This window comes from Trachemys scripta, chromosome 2 (assembly GCF_013100865.1).
Source record: "Trachemys scripta elegans isolate TJP31775 chromosome 2, CAS_Tse_1.0, whole genome shotgun sequence".
In the NCBI taxonomy this organism is placed as follows: domain Eukaryota; kingdom Metazoa; phylum Chordata; order Testudines; family Emydidae; genus Trachemys; species Trachemys scripta.
This window is the reverse complement of record NC_048299.1, coordinates 3637656-3654648: the sequence shown is the minus strand read 5'-3', so window position 1 is coordinate 3654648 and position 16993 is coordinate 3637656. Positions and strand designations below refer to the sequence as shown.

The following is a 16993-nucleotide window of genomic DNA, read 5'->3' as shown; positions in this document are numbered from 1 at the left end:
CCACAGAAGAAGGGGAATTGCCCCAATTACCAGGCTGGCTCAGAAGTGTCAACCAGCAGCACAGATTCTTGGAAATCAGAATTCTCGGGATACGTCTTCACTGCTCGCCGGATCACCGGGCAGCGATCGATCGATTTATCCCGTCTAATCTAGACGTGATAAATCGACCCCCGAGCGCTCTCCCGTTGACTCCTGTACTCCAGCGCCGCGAGAGGCGCAGGCGGAGTCAATGGGGGAGCGGCAGCTGTTGACTCACCATGGTGAAGACACCACGGTAAGTCGATCTAAGTACGTCAACTTCAGCTTCGTTATTCACATAGCTGAAGTTGCGTAACTTAGATCGATCCCCCCCACACAGTGTAGACCAGGGCTCGTAAATTCTCAAAAATCTAGAGCAGCAGAAGCACTTCGAGGACAGTCTGAAAGTACACCTTAAAAAAGGAGGCATCAACCCAACACACTGGGAGGACTTGGCGCGGAACAGAACACAGCGGAGTCACACCAGACAACAAGCTAGAGCCCACCAAGCCGTGCTCATGAGACAGAGAAGCGACAAAGGAGGAAAGAAAGGGCACAACAGTCCAGCCAACAACTATGTCTCCTCCAAGATTACACCTGTCACTCCAGTGGGAAAATCTGCAGGGCACGAATTGGGCTCCTCAGCCACCTAAAACCCATCAATAAACCCCTTTGGCAGACATCATCCTCGCATCGAGGGATATCCAAAGAAGAGATTCTTAGAAAGTAGCCCCATTAATAAGGTAAGAAAACCCATCAAGAATTCACCAGGGTTTGAAGCACTGTATGTGTGGCTTTAAAAAAGTCTTTAAACCATAGTGACAACTCCAGAATGGTCCCAGTCAGGCGGGTCAGCTTGGTGGGATCTGTAGACTAACACAGAAGTATCTTTTTCCTTTTGGTACTCATCTGACCCCAGTACCATCTGAGCACCTCAGTATCTTTAATGCATTTATCCACACAGCACCCATGTGGTGGGCAGTGCTGTCATCTCCAATTTTATAGATGGGGAACTGAGGCACAGAAACTAAATGGCTTGCCCAAGGTCACAAGGAAGGAAGTCTGTGGCAAAGGAGGGACTTGAACCTGGGTCACCCAAGTCCTAGGCTAGTGCCTTGTAACCCAGGAACCATCTTCTCAGTTCAGGCTTTCCAAGGCTTGTAGCACATCAAGACAGACAACACAGGGAGAACTTCTGTGCAACAGTTATCCAATGGGCTAGAAAACTTCTCTTTAAAGCAACTTATCTAATGATCACCTGGATCTTAAACGGAGTTATTCAACAAAAAGATGATTGTCACATTCTTTGTGGTATATAAGAACGACCATACTGGTCAGACCAATGGTCCATCTAGCCCAGGATCCTGTCTTCCAACCATGGCCAATGACAGATGCTTCAAAGGAAATGAACAGAACAAGTCAATTAACAAGTGATCCATCCCCAGTCATCCAGTCCCAGCTTCTGGCAGTCAGAGGCTTAGGGACACCCAGAGCACTGGGTTGCATCCCTGACCATCTTGGCTAATAGCCATCAATGGACCTATGCTCCATGAACTAAGAGAATTTTTTCACTTCAAGGTCCCAGAAACAAAGGCAAGGTTTTCATCTCGAGGCCAAAAGACCAAAAACATCAAGACACTTGATCACGGCCTTGGGTAGACCAAGAGACTCCTTTTGGCCTTCACAACGTCTCCTGGCAACGAGTTCTAGAGGTTGACTGCGCGGTGTGTGAAGTACTACTGCCTTATGTTTGTTTTAGACCTGCTGCCCATTAATTTCATCAGGTGACCCCTGGTTCTTGTGTTGTGTGAAAGGGTAAATAATATTTCCTTATTTACTTTCTGCAGACCATTCATGGTTTTATAGACCTCTAACACATCCCTTCTTAGTCATCTCTTTGCCAATCTGAGCAGTCCCAGTGTTTTTAATCTGTTCCATACCCCAATCAGTTTTGTTGCTCTTCTCTGTACTTTTCCCAATTCTAAAATATCTTATTTCAGATGAGGCAACCAGAACTGCATGCAGTATTCAAGGTGTGGGTATATCATGGATTTCTATAGTGGCATTATGATATTTTCTGTTTTATTATGTAGCCCTTTCCTAACGGCTCCTAACACTTCGGGTTTTTTTTTTGGACTGCTACTGCTCATGGAGGCAATGTTTTCCGAGAATTATCCACAATGACTCCAAGATCTCTTTCTTGAGTGTTTACAGCTAATTTAGACCCTATCATTTTGTGTGCATCACTGGGCTTATGCTGTCCAATGTGCATTACTTTGCATTTATTAATTCAGCCATATAGCAACCTGGTAGCTACACTGTTGGCAACATGGAATCCTCTCTCCCAATCTCAAGTGCAGCAGGAGGTACACCTGGCCAAAGACAGCCAGAAGGAGCTTAGCAAAGCTGGTGAGGACGCAGGCAACTAAATAATATTCTTCTGATGGTTTCCACATGAAACCAAAGCTGGCGGGTCGGTTCTCTTTTTACAGACTCAGATCAGTCATGTTGGTTAGACGATACATCCAGGGTAAGTAGGTCACAAGATTATTTAGTGGACAATTACAATTCACTTGCCTGGATCAAGTTTTTGGTTGTCTTCAACTCCAGACAACAGGGTTTTTCTTAGCCTGCTGCATAGCCTCTGCAGTGCTACAGAAATACTGCAACAACCTTAACGAGCTTTGATTTCTAGAGCCTACTGCTTCTCAAGTTCAGGGTCAACCTGATCAGCCTCCCTTTAGTGACTAGCCAGACTTACAAGCACTAGTCCCTGTTTCAAGGGGCTGTGGTAGTTCAGAGACACCACTGGAAGATGCAAATCTAGAATGAAAGCAAGGTATCAGTTTCCTGGAGTTGTAGGCCACCCCTATTTTTAAAAGAATATTTGTCTGGTAAAGGAGTGAGCCAATAGTGAAATTCCTAAGTACATCAAAGAAGTTTAATTGCAAAGCTAATATCTCTATCAGCTGAACAGTTAAAACTGAATTTGAGATTCAAACATCCACTACAGAGAAGAGACTGTTCTAATTTGCCTTGCAAAGTTACATTTGGATCCTGGCAACACAGAGAGTAGTTGGACAGACATACTACCCAATAGATTGCAAGACCCTTGTGTAATTGCTAAAGAAAGCAAACTTTACTCTTTTTACAACAAATTGTACTTTCAAAAGCATGCGACTCCCCCTGACCTAGCCCTGAGCATGCATCAGTGGGCAGAGTTAGGCCCATTGATACAAAACTGACTTCTGACAGGGAGCAGCTGGTGTCACGCTTAAAGCTTTCTTCTCTCGTACAGCTGCTCTGAAGTTTCAAGGACACTGTACACAAGTGAAAAGACCCTTTGGCCTTTATGGCACCAGCCAGAGGTCAGGAGATTATGAGAATTTCCAATAGTCCCTGGAGGAGAAGGTGGTTTGCCAATTCCAGAGTACACAGGCTGAAGATTTGGTAAGAAACAATGCGACTTCTGGCACAGTTCGAGCTCCTCATTGTGCTGCCTGACAAGACATTTAAAAGGGAGGAACTATAGGGCTGAAAGTCAATAGAGGCTGTTTTACGTCACTGTTAGGGCTCTCCAAAGAGAACATGGCTAATATCATTATAAACCAGGGTGTGGATGTACAAACGCATCCCCGATGGCACAATAATGCCATCTCTTATGGCAGAGATGCCACAGGTCTGACACGTCTAGTCACAGCGTCACAATATGCATCATCTTGTTGCTCACTCAGTATATCAAGTGGCAGAGGGCTGGAATCTAATAGCAGCTCATTCATTATTCACCAGGCTCTATACCTTCAACTCTTGGCATGTCAGCTCACTTACCTTCTGCAGGGCCCCGCTACCCTTTCAGGTACAAGAACAGTTTGATACACGAGTTTGCCTCTTCACCCTACTCCATCCCACCAGTGCAGAATGACACCCGGGCAGTCCTTGCACACAGCACTTCCGCAGCAGAATTGAAATAGACCAGGGACACAATAGTGTCACTCTGCTCCTGTCAGCATCATTGAGCAAGTGTTCGTGTGCAGAAGCAGCCGTTCAAATGCAGCTCTCCAGCAGGGGGATTTCTACACCGCCAGATGGTGAGGAAGAACGTGAAATTCCCTTGATCGCACACTAAATTCAAAGCCCCCGAGGCCTCTCTTGGGACCTGCAAATACTTTGCCATCAAGAAAAGCCTGTAGTTGATCAACTTTGTTTTTACACCATGCAGTTACAAGGAACGCACAGTAGCAAGCCACAATTAATGTGAGCCCCATTTGGCCTTTGGGCCTTCACTCATGAGTGCCAAAAATAACTCCATGCTTAAGGCACGGCAGGAGGAGAGAAAAATATAACCACGGAAGAAGGCTAAATTGTGTTCAGATTCTGATAATCATGATTCTGATAATCCTTCCTCTTGTGCGTCAGGCCCTAAGAGTATGTCTACACAGCAACTAGACACCCAGGGCTGGCCCGTGCCAACCAACTCGGGCTTGCAGAGCTCGGGCTGTGGGGCTTTCCATTACCGAGGAGATGTCTGGGCTCAGGCTGGCGCCCAGACATTAGGACCATGCGAAGCGGGAGGGTCTCAGAGCTCCTGCTGGAGCCGGAAGTCTACACAGCCATGAAACAGAGTCGCACCCGTGGCTGGCCAGTGCCAGCTGGCTCGGGTTTTCTTTTGGTGTGCAGACATACCCCGAGAATTACTCCCAAACAGAAGGGCTGTTTGCATTTCCTAAAGTGTCTGAAATGGAAAATTTCTTACTGATAATTTCCTTTTTGCTAGGGCTACACTGTCTGTGTTTTTTATTGTATTCCCTCAATGTCAGATAATCTTCACCGAGAGATAAATTCACAGTAAGCTATCTGGGCACTGGAAGCCAAGGAAAGATCCTAATTAGCAAACCATGGAAAGCAGCACTAACACAACACACAGTCAGAGACATCCGTCTGAAAAATAAACAAATTACTTGTGTTTGGCGGCATCCTCTTCGTCATCGTCTCTAAACTGCTTATTCTCAGGTTCACCATTGTCCTTATTCTGCAAAACAAAAAAGTTTCTGTCAAGCTTCTGCTTTCCCGAATTATGCACAGTAACAAAAGAATGGAGTGGCACCAGAGCCACGCTGAAACGAGGACACGGGACCGATATGAACACCAGTGGTCTGTATAATTTAAACCTGACTTGCTTTTAGACAAAGCTAGCTGCAATTTTCACTGTGTCTAGTTTGCACCAAAGACAAGGACAATTAAATTATCTTCTCCTTAGTGGCAGCCATGACACTCAGAACGAATATTCTCCTTATTTCTGGATGTCCAAGTCAATTCAGCAAGCGAACAACAAGCCATGGTAAATTCTAAGCTAAGAGACCTGGTCTGCAGTATAATTCCAACCTTGTTTTAAACGACAGAGTAATGTTGATAGTAGGGCACTATAGGGCGAAGAACAATGCAGTAGATTGGTAACAGCTGTGTACAGCTTCACCAGGTTGGGGAGGAGATCAGAGTTTAGATCCTGGGCTCCCCTGGCTAGGAGGGAAGGCAGAACTCTATTCTGGCCAATAACTGAAGTGATAGGGACTGGATCCGAAGGGAGCTACATGTTGATATGAAGAGTCCTATTACGTCCATCTCTCTGAGTGCAGGATTATTCCCTAGCACACAACCAGCTTGTGTTTACACTAGCCTGCTTTCTGAAACATATCCCACGTTTGCTAGCAATGGGTCAGCTACACCAGTGACAGCAACAATGGGAGCTCCGCGCTGCTTTTAGACAGGGCTCCAGGCAGCCACTGACTTCTTTATCATTCAAAATAACTACGGAGGAAGTTTTAACAGGTTTGCAAATCATTACTACGTAAATCAGAAACACAGCATTAATGACTACAACACTGAGCTTATCTTTTTTAGAGCAACATTACGCAGTAATAGAATAATCAAATCTCTATTTAGTTGGGTGTTACCATATTAGAGTGAGTCACTTTCCACTAGCCCCGCTGGGTTTTCTTGTGATTGCAGTGAGTGTGACTACTGACTCATATTTATTAAACCAGCCATGTCCATCCACCTGAATATTAAAAAAATCAGATACGTGTGCTCGGATTTATTTGCAAGGGAATGTACTTTGAATAATCAATAAATGGTAACCAAACATCTAAGCATTTATTGGCCCTCTGTTCTGTTGAGTATGTAATTGAAGCATTATTCTTTCCATAACAATGCCCCATATTTTCGGAGCCATTCCTCTAACGTGGAGCTCCCCCGCCCCCAATGAGGCGCTATCAGTAACCCAGCAGCTATTAGCAGATGTGAAATTAATTCTTTGAACCTGAGCAATTCCACCAGCAGGATTATCGAAGGATCATTGGGTAATCCTCCTGGGGCTTTTTGGTAATCATTTGGTAATTGCAACGTTATCTAATTAAAATATTACGATGCAAATCGCTGCTGCTGCCACTGTTATATAATTGCAACGAATCTTATACAAAGTGTGACGCATGGTCAGAAAGGGTTAAACATCCTGCAGGATAATTGACCCAGGTTCAACCTTTAGAGACATATTAGAAAGGGATGTAAATGGGAATTAGGGCCATTCCATGTTAGACAGGCTAGAACTTTGAAATGCAAACCTATATTGTTAGAAATTAAAGGGGGATACTAATCGCATGTGTTTACTTATATCTTGTTTAATGATTAGCCCTGTAAACAGACAGTTCCTGTCTGTCACTAGAGCTATTAATTCAGAGCTCATTTAGATGAATCTTGTGTGAAATAATGTCATTGTCTATATATCACTTTAAAGTTTCTGATAGACTGCCTAATAGATAAATTGCCTTATGTAAATCAGTGTAGCTAATTATCGGTGATGCTTGGAAACATGTCCACTGCAAAATATCCGTGATTGCCTATTGTTCACCTAAAGACTCCGAACTGTATAAAGATGGCTTGGGTCCCAATCCTTTTTATCTCCGACCTGCTTGATGCTTCGTGCAGGAAAACTTAAGTCGTAAGGCTGAGATCCCAATCCTGACTGGACCACCCTGACTATGAACATTTGGACTATAACCCATGAATATTTCTGAAAAAACTCTTTGCAACTACAAAGCTCACCATCTATGCTATGAATTCAATCTCAAGAACTGTACTCATGTTTGTATGTATACTGATCTTTTAACCAATACTATCTCTCTCTTCTTTTTTAATACATTTTAGTTTAGTTAATAAGGACTGGCTGTAAGGGTGTATTTGGGTAAGATCTGGAATATTCATTAACCTGGGAGGTAATGTGTCCGCTCCTTGGGGATTGGTAGAACTTTCTTACATGATGAATAAGATTTTCAGTAATCCTCATCATATCTCACTTGGGTTTTTGGGTGGAGGCCTAAGGCGGGTTGCTTTAAGGGAACTGTGTTATTGACTTCTGGGTAACCATTGAGGTATTATAGAAGCAGTTTTATGCTGGTTTGGTAAATCTAAGTATTGGAAAATCCACCAGCTTTGGGGATTGTCTGCCCCATTCTTTGCAGTTCACCCTAACTGAGTGACCTCAGTTGGCTCCCTTGGGACTCCGGCCACAGTAATAAATATCCAACAATTTATAATATTTCATTATGAAGCATATGCCAAAATTCTCTAATAACCGGACAGGTATACCATACCTCTTTCACCACAATTTCACCAACTTTTATCCCAATTCACTCTCTCTATATATATTTTAAACCTGTCTGACGAGAGGTTCCATTGAAATAGATATTAAGGAATTTTCTTTTATTTTGCTACAGACTGAGGTTGCTGACTTTTTTCCCAGACCAAAGCCAATTCCTCTGGGGTAATTTGTCTATCCAATTCTTTTTTTCTTTGTGAATATGTGGATGTTTCTTTGTTAGGAAAGTTCTCAGGAAAGATTGACATAAATTAATTATAATTTTTTATTTTCTAATCAACAAGAAGCCATCACTTCTACGAAAGTTGGCTTTCTGTGGAAAAGTTTTCTAGGAAATTGGGAAACATAATGCCTAACTTGAAAGTACTGGTACCGAAGGAGAGTGGGCCAGTTAAAGCAGGTTTTGGTTTCTAAATGAGTTAGAAAAGTTTCTTTGAACAGTTGGCCAAACACATGTATTTCATGGCTCTCCAAAACTTTAAAACTCTGCTGTATGATTTGGGTTAAAATTTGGATTATTTGCAATGGGTGTAATTAGCAAAGAAAATGAACGTATTTTCTCTGGTTCTATCCCCCAACCCATACAGTAGTCTTTGCTAAAGGATTTATATAAATTGCACAAAGACATGCACATAGGTGGATTTGATTTGTTTTAATCCATGCTATCCTAGCAATATTTAGATTGCCACAATTTTCCTGTTCAATAAAGACCCAGTGTTTGCTTGAACTGGCTGGCTTGATAGTACCATGTAACATTTAGAACTAGTTCACCCTGTTTAATGGAACTGTAGAGTATCAGCACTCTCTCTCTTTTCTTATTCTATATGAATTCTAACATTCTTTGTATTCTTGCTAGAGCTTTCCCAGAAGATTTTGAAACAAGAGATATCCTTGGCAAAATATTCAATTTGACTGTAAATATTCTTCCTCACCAAGGAACTGTGTATTTCCCTCAGCACGCAACCTTTGTTCATTTGCTGAAGTAGAGGTTTGACATCATCTTCTGCTATCCCTCGATGCAAGGATAACGTCGGCCAAGGGGGTTCATTGGTGAGTATTTAAGTGGCAGAGGAACCGAATTCGTGCCCTGCAGATTTTCCCACAGAAGTGACAGGTGTAATCTTGGAAGAGACAGAGTTGTTGGCTGGACTGTTGTGCCCTTTCTTTCCTCCTTTGTCGCTTCTCTGTCTCATGAGCACATCTGTTCTCCTCAAAGTGGGCTGTGGCTTGGTGTATGGTGTGGTGCCACGCCGAGTCCTCCCAGTTTGTTGGGCTCATGCCTCCCTTTTTAAGATGTACTTTCAGTATGTCTTTGAAGCGCTTTGGATGCCCTCCGCAAGCCCTTCTTCTCTGATTTAACGGAGAGAAGAGTCCTTGATTCGGGAGGAGAGTGTCCGGCATACATACACAGTGGCCAGCCCAATGGAGTTGGTATTTCATGACCTGCATTTCTACACTGCTGATGTTGGCTGCAGAGAGAACGCGGATGATACTGCGTCAGTCTTCCCAGCTGGTCCTGAGAATCCTCCTAAGGCAGCGCTGCTGGAACCGCTCCAGCCACTTGAGATGTCGTCTGTATGTTACCCAGGTCTCATGCCCATAGAGAATGGTGGGGGATGACAACTGCCTTGTAAACCAAGATCTTAGTACCTGTTTGTAGATCCCTATCATTAAAGATTACTCCAATGAGTCTTCCAAAGGATGTGCTGGCACAGTGGATCCTGTATTAAATTTCTGCGTCAATGCTGGCTGTTTGGGAGAGGTGGCAACCAAGGTACGGAAAATGGCTGTGACCCAGGCTGTGACAGGCATCTGCAAAAAGATTTAAGGTGCTTTACAGGTCGGCCTCTGTGTGTGCAAGAATGACACAGTCATCTGCATACTGAAGGTCAGTGATGCCAATTCTCGTAATCTTAGATTTTGTTTGGCGACGTTGAAGATTGAGGAGTTGGCCATCCATACGATACTCAAAAGTCCATCAGGAAGGTGGTCGCGAATGAGAATCAGGATCACAGCAAGGTAAATGGAGAAGAGTGTTGGCGCAATGACACAGCCCTGCTTGACACCGGTGCAAATTATGAATGGTTCCGTCTCTGAGCCGTTGCACAGAATGGTGGCAGTCACCCCATCATGGAGTAGTCGGATGATGGAAATGAATTTCTGTGGACAGCCAAACCTACACAGCACCTTCCATAGGGCATCACGGTTGATAGAGTCAAAGGCCTTGGTTAGGTCGATGAATGTCATAACAGTTCCGGGTGTTGCTCTCTGCACTTTTCCTGAATCGGTCATGCCCCGAAGATCATGTCAGTTGTGCTTCGGGATGACCTGAAGTCTCGCTATGATTCAGGGAGGACTTCCTCGGCAAGGGGGAAAAGGGGGGAGGCAGTTTAGTAGGATCCAGCCAAGAATCTTCCCTGTGATGGAGAGGAGAGCAATACCTCTGTAGTTCCAGCACAAAATTTAACATCTTACAGCTGCTTCAGGTTGTTTGAGATTTAATTCCAAAGTATCTTATGGAATTTATTGCCCATTTGCACCCAATTGTTTTCTGGAGGGACAACTTCTCTGTATCTGGAAAATTACGCATAGTGATGTCTGACCCAGCTCACAGCAGCTTTACATGACAGTTCTTACGGCAAGTTTACCCTACAGCGGCGCAACTAGAGTGCTGCAGTTGTGCTGCTGTACTGCAGTTGTTCCTTACATCGATGGACGGGTTTTTCTGTCACTGTAATTAATCCACCTCTTTCAGAGGCGGTAGCTAAGCTGATAGAAGAATTCATCCATCAACTAAGCTGAGTCTACAGTGCAGGTTAGGTCAACCTAACTACATCATGCAAGGCATGACATTTTTCACAGCCCTGAGCGATGTAGCTAGATTGACCTAAGTTTTAGGTGTAGACCAGGCCTCAGAACATTTGTGGCCATTGGCATCCTATCTACACTAGCGCTCCCACTGCAAATACCTAGCCATACCCCCTTCTACTATGGTCAATGCTTAGATACAATGTGCTGAGAGAGTACGACAATGGGTGCAATAGAATCTCTCTCCCTGGTGTCTTCCTTGACGGGAGGGAGAGTGAATGAGGCATTGTCCCTTTTCTGGGTGAGAGGGAGTAGAGTAAAAGAGATAATAGGGATTGTGGCAAGTAGGGAGCATAAGAATGGCCACACTGGGTCAGGTCAACGGTCCACCTAGACCAGTATCCTGTCCTCTGGCAGTGGCCAGTTCCAGATGCTTCAGAAGGAATGAACAGAACAAGGCAATTTCAAGTGATCCATCCCATCATCCAGGCCCAGATTCTGGCAGCTGCAGCTTTAGGGTCACCCGGAGCATGGGGTTGCATACCTGACTATCTTGGCTAACAGCCATTGATGCACCTACCCTCCATGAACTTATCTAATGCTTTTTTGAACCCAGTTATACTTTTGGCCTTCACGACATCCCCTGGCAAAGAGTTCCACAGGCTGATGTGTGTTATGGGAAGAAGTACTTCCTTTTGTTTGTTTTAAACCTGCTGCCTATTAATTTCATTGGGTGACCCCTGATTCTTATGTTATGTGAAAGGATAAATAACACTTCATTATTCACTTTCTCCACACCACTCATGATTTTTAGACCTCTATCATATCCCCCCCAAGTCGTCTCTTTTCTAAGCTGAACAATGCCTGTCTTCTTAATTTTTCCTTGTTTGGAACCTTTTCCATATGCCCTTCTCTGTGCCTTTTCCAATTCAAATATATATGTTTTAGATGGGGCAACCAGAAATGCATGCAGTATTGATATGGCATTATGATATTTCTGTTTTATTATATAGCATTTCCTAATGGTTCCTAACATTCTGTTAACTTTTTTTGACTGCCGCTGCACATTGAGGGGATGCTTTCAGAGAATTATCCACAATGACCCCAAGATCTCTTTCTTGAGTGATAACAGCTCATTTAAACCCCATCATTTTGTGCATATAGTTGGAATTATTTTTTCCAAAGTGCATTACTTTGCATTTATCAACACTGAACTTCATCTACCATTTTGTCACCCAGTTTTGTGAGACCCCTTTGTAACTCTTCACAGTCAGCTTTGGACTTAACTATGATGAGTAACATTGTATCATCTGCAAATTTTGACACATCACTGTTTACTCCCCTTTCCAGATCATTTATGAATATGCTGAAGTCCCAGTGGATCCCTGGGGACACTTCTATTTACCTCTTTCCATTGTGAAAACTAACCATTTATTCCTACCCTGTGTGTCCTGTCTTTTACCCAGTCACAGATCCATGAGAGCACCTTCCCTCTTAGCCCAAGACTGTTTAGTTTGCTTAAGAGCCTTTGGTAAGGGATCTTGTCAAAGGGTTTCTGAAAGTCCAAATACATATATTAACTTGATCATCCTTTTCCACATGCTTGTTGACTCTCTCAAAGAACCCTAATAGATTGGAGAGGCATGATTTCTCTTTAAAAAAGCCATGTTGACTCTTCCCCAACATAGCATGTTCACCTACGTATCTGATCATTTTGTTCTTTACTATAGTTTCAGCCAATTTGCCTGGTACTGAAGTTAAGCTTACCAGCCTGTAAATCCCAGGATCACTTCTGAAGACTTTTTTTAAAATAGGCATTGTATTAGCTACCCTCCAGTCAACTGGTACAAATCTTGATTTAAGTGATAGATTGCATACCATAGTTAGTAGTTTTACCATTTCATATCTGAGTTCCTTCAGAATTACCGGGTGAATACAAACTGGTCCTGGTGACTTAGTACTAATTTATCCATTTGTTCCAAAATCTCCTCTATTGACACGAAGCTGGGATAGTCCCTCAGACGTGTCACCTAAAAAGAATGGCTCAGATGTGGGGATCGCCCTCGTGTCCTCTGGTGAAAAACGATGCAAAGAATTTTTAGCTTTTCCACAACGGCCTTGTCTTCCCTGAGTGCTCCTTAAGCACCTCCATTGTCCAGCAGCCCCACTGAATGTTTGGCAGGCTTCCTGCTTCTGATGTACTTAAATAATGTTTTGCTGTTAGTTTTGTGTCCTTAGCTAGTTGCTCTTCAAATTCATTCTTGGCCTGCCTTATTATACTTTTACACTTGACTTACCAGAGTTTATGCCTTTTCTATTTTCCCCAGTAGAATTTGACTTTCAATTTTTAAAAAATGCCTTTTTGCCTTTCAACTGCCTCTTTTACTCTCTTGTTTAGCCATGGTGGCTTTTTTTTTTTGGTCCGCATACTTTCTGGGGTGCAGAAGTATATATTTAGTTTGATCTCTATTATGGTGTTTTTCAATAGTCTCCAGGCATTTTATCCTGGTGACAGTTCCTTTTAATTTCCATTTAACTAGTTTCCTCATTTTTGTGTAGTTCCCCTTTTTGAAGTTAAATGCTACTGTGGAGGGTTTCTTTAGCATTTTCCCCCCTACGAGGATCTTAATTTTAATTACATTATGACTCCTATTACCAATCGGTTCAGCTATATTCACCTCTTGGACCAGATCCTACGTTCGACTTAGGACTAAATCAAGAATTGCTTCTCCCATTGTGAGTTCCAGGACTGGCTGCTCCAAGAAGCAGTCATTCATGGTGTCTAGAAATTCTATCACTGCATCACTTTCTGAGGTGACACATACCCAGTCAACATGAAGAAAGTTGAAATCCCCCATTATTATTGCATTTTCTGCCTTTGTAGCCTCTCTAACCTCCTGGGGCATTTCACAATCACTGTCACCATCCTGGTCCTACTACTGCTAGATTCTTATTATTCAAGCATGGGATTTCTCTCCATAGCGATTCCATGGCACAGTTTGATTCATTTAAGATTTTTACTTTATTTGACTTTCTACTCTCTTTCACAAATAGTGCCACTCCCCCACCAGCACAACCTACTCTGTCATTCCTATATACTTTGTACCCTAGTATCACTGTCCCACGGATTATCCTCATTCCACCAACTTTCCCTGATGCCTCTTATATCAATGCCAGGCACTCTAGTTCACCCATCTTAGTATTTAGATTTCAAGCATTTGTATATAAGCACTTGTACAGTTTCTCAATATTCAGTTGCTTGCCTTCATATGTTATATTTCAGTGAAACTCTTTTACATGTGACTACTTTACCAACTTCTTTCCTATCTTTACTAGGATATAGAGTTTCCCTTTTAATAAATTCATCCCGATGTTTCCATGAAACTGTGTGCTCCTCCGCACTGGTCAGCTTTCCCCCAGTGCTCAGTTCAAAAAATCCTCCACATCCTTTTTAATTTTAAATTCCAGAAATCTGGCTCCATTTTGGTTTATGTGGAGCCCATCCTTCATGTATAGGCTCCTCCTTTCCCAAAAGGTTCCTCAGTTACTAATAAACATAAAACACTCCTCCCTACACCATCATCTCATCCCCACATTGAGATCCTGCAGTTCTGCCTGTCTTCCTGACTGCGCGTGGAATTGGAAACATTTCAGAGAATGCTACCGTGGAGTTATGGGTTACAGAAGAGGTGGTAAGCCTCAGAACCTGCGTGTAAGCAGCTACAAGTTGCCCATCGGTAGCATGAATACCTGTAAACTGCATTCCCTTCCTTCTGACTATCTGCTGCTAATACGGCTGCACCAGACAGAACAAAAACAGAGGAGGTTTGAAACCAGTGTCTTAACATTCAGATCCCTCTCTCCCAAGAGAAATTAATGCTGGTTCCTTCTTTGCAACAATGGCTGTTAAACAAGATTTCAGGTTTCATTAGCAGGATCGTTCAAACCAAGTGCTAATTTTTCCAGTTCCCAGAGTCAGCCTGCAAAGCCAGGAAATGCTGAGCAGTACAGCCTCTCTGAAACCCAACTAGGTAAGAAATAGTCATGGGTTTACAGTGAAGTGTTCTTTTGTCACTGAGTCTTTTACAGAAGGGCCTTTGTTCCGTGTGTTTTCTCATAGCACCATGGTTGCTTAATCAATAGATCAATGTGTGGATCATACTTCCTTTTGAGACTGCTGGGAGAAATCCTAGTATTTCCCTCAATTCCATTTCCAGTTACCCTACAAATTATAAACTAGGGCTTTCAGGGTTGGTCTTGAACAGTTTAGCAACACATGCTAGCTGAGAAAAGCCAAGTTACAAGTTAGTAGTGGGTTACGGAGGGGCCGTGGGAGAGGGTTATGTGTTTCTAAAACATATAAACTCTGTCTTGGAACGTGCAGCTGATTCATAGTGCTCCGAGTCAATTTCAAACTGGAGCATGTCACAAGGTTGGCAGCAAGAGGACTGCCTATTGAGTAATGCCTAGGAAGCTGAGCTTTGAAGACACTTCATATTTATTTCCCCACCCACCTCCCACCCCCACAGCACTGGAGCTTCATGACTCTGTTCCACAGGAAAGCAAAATATTGGATCAGTGCAACAGAAAAGGGCCTTGAAAATGCCTGTAGCCACATAGAATAATTGTGCACAAAGACAGCAGCACAGAGGGGAAGGGTAAACGATCACTCACAGAAGAGCGTGATCTAAATGAGTAGTTTGCCTCCGCTATTCTTCCCCTCTGAAGAAGGTAGGAGGCACTGGATATAATGTCAATAACCATCATCTTTGTCTGCAGACGGCAACCTCTTGGAAGACCATGGCTCTTTACACAGACTCCCCACAAGAGAAAAATCACTTCAGACACACAGTACCAGCTGGGACCTACCTACACAACAGCTTAGATCAGAAGGTGAAACACCAGCAGATTCTTGCAGGAATTCTATTTCAGATCTGGGGACGATTTAGATCTTCAAGTCAGCGGCACTGCTATGGGTACCCGCATGGCCCCACGGTATGCCAACATTTTTATGGCTGACTTAGAACAACGCTTCCTCAGCTCTCGTCCCCTAGCGCCCCTACTCTACTTGCGCTACATTGATGACATCTTCATCATCTGGACCCATGGGAAGGAGGCCCTTGAGGAATTCCACCAGGATTTCAACAATTTCCACCCCACCATCAGCCTCAGCCTGGACCAGTCCACACAAGAGATCCACTTCCTGGATACTACTGTGCAAATAAACAATGGTCACATAACCACCACCCTATACCGGAAACTACTGACCACTATACTTACCTACATGCCTCCAGCTTTCATCCAGACCACATCACACAATCCATTGTCTATAGCAAACCCTAAGATACATCCACATTTGCTACAACCCTCAGACAGAGACAAACACCTTCAGGATCTCTATCAAGCATTTGTAAAACTACAATACCCACCTGAGGAAGTGATGAAACAGACTGACAGAGCCAGAAGGGTACCCAGAAGTCACCTACTACAGGACAAGCCCAACAAAGAAAGTAACAGAACGCCACTAGCCATCACCTACAGTCCCCAACTAAAACCCCTCCAGCACATCATCAAGGATCTACAACCTATCCTGAAGGACAATCCCTCACTCTCACAGACCTTGGGAGACAGCCCCCCAACCTGAAGCAAATACTCACCAGCAACTACATACCACACAACAGAAGTAACAGAGAATTTTTCACTTGACCAGAGCTCAGGAACCTATCCCGCAACAAACCACGTTGCCAACTGAGTCCACATATCTATTCAAGAGACACCATCATAGGACCTAAACACTTCAGCCACACCATCAGAGGCTTGTTCACCTGCACATCTACCAATGTGATATATGCCATCATGTGCCAGCAATGCCCCTCTGCCACGTACATTGGACAAACCAGACAGTCTCTACGCAAAAGAATAAATGGACACAAATCAGACATCAAGAATTGTAACATTCAAAAACCAGTATGAGAGCGCTTCAATCTCCCTGGACACTCAAAAACAGACTTAAAAGTGGCCATTCTTCAACAAAAACACGTCAAAAACAGACTTCAACGAGAAACTGCAGAACTGGAATTAATTTCCAAACTTGATACCATCAAATTAGGGCTGAATAAAGTCTGGGAGTGGCTGGCTCGCTACAAAACATTATTTTCCCTCTGTTGATACTCACACCTTCTTGTCAACTGTTGGAAATGAGCCACATCCACCCTAACTGAATTGGCCTCGTTAGCACTGACCCCCCCCACTCAGTAAGACAACTCCCGTCTTTTCAGGTGCTGTGTATTTATACCTGCTACTGTATTTTCCACTCCATGCATCTGATGACGTGGGTTATAGCCCACAAAAGCTTATGCCCAAATAAATTTGTTAGTCTCTAAGGTGCCACAAAGACTCCTCGTTGTTTTTGCTGATACAGACTAACACGGCTACCCCTCTGAAACCTTTCACATTTCTGAAGGTGTTAGCTGCTGTCCTTTCAAATTAAGGTAATGTTTGCTTCCGAAATACACT

General features: G+C 43.4%; 1 protein-coding gene across 2 annotated transcripts in view; it reads right to left on the bottom strand.

The window, feature by feature from the left end:
• Positions 1–16993, bottom strand: part of CCDC12 (coiled-coil domain containing 12) — a 77233-nt gene that overhangs the window by 26366 nt on the left and 33874 nt on the right. For both annotated transcript variants that reach the window (XM_034759760.1, XM_034759761.1), the window contains exon 2: positions 4977–5047. In XM_034759760.1, coding sequence (XP_034615651.1) covers positions 4977–5047 — 71 coding nt within the window. The remainder of the gene's footprint in view (positions 1–4976; positions 5048–16993) is intronic.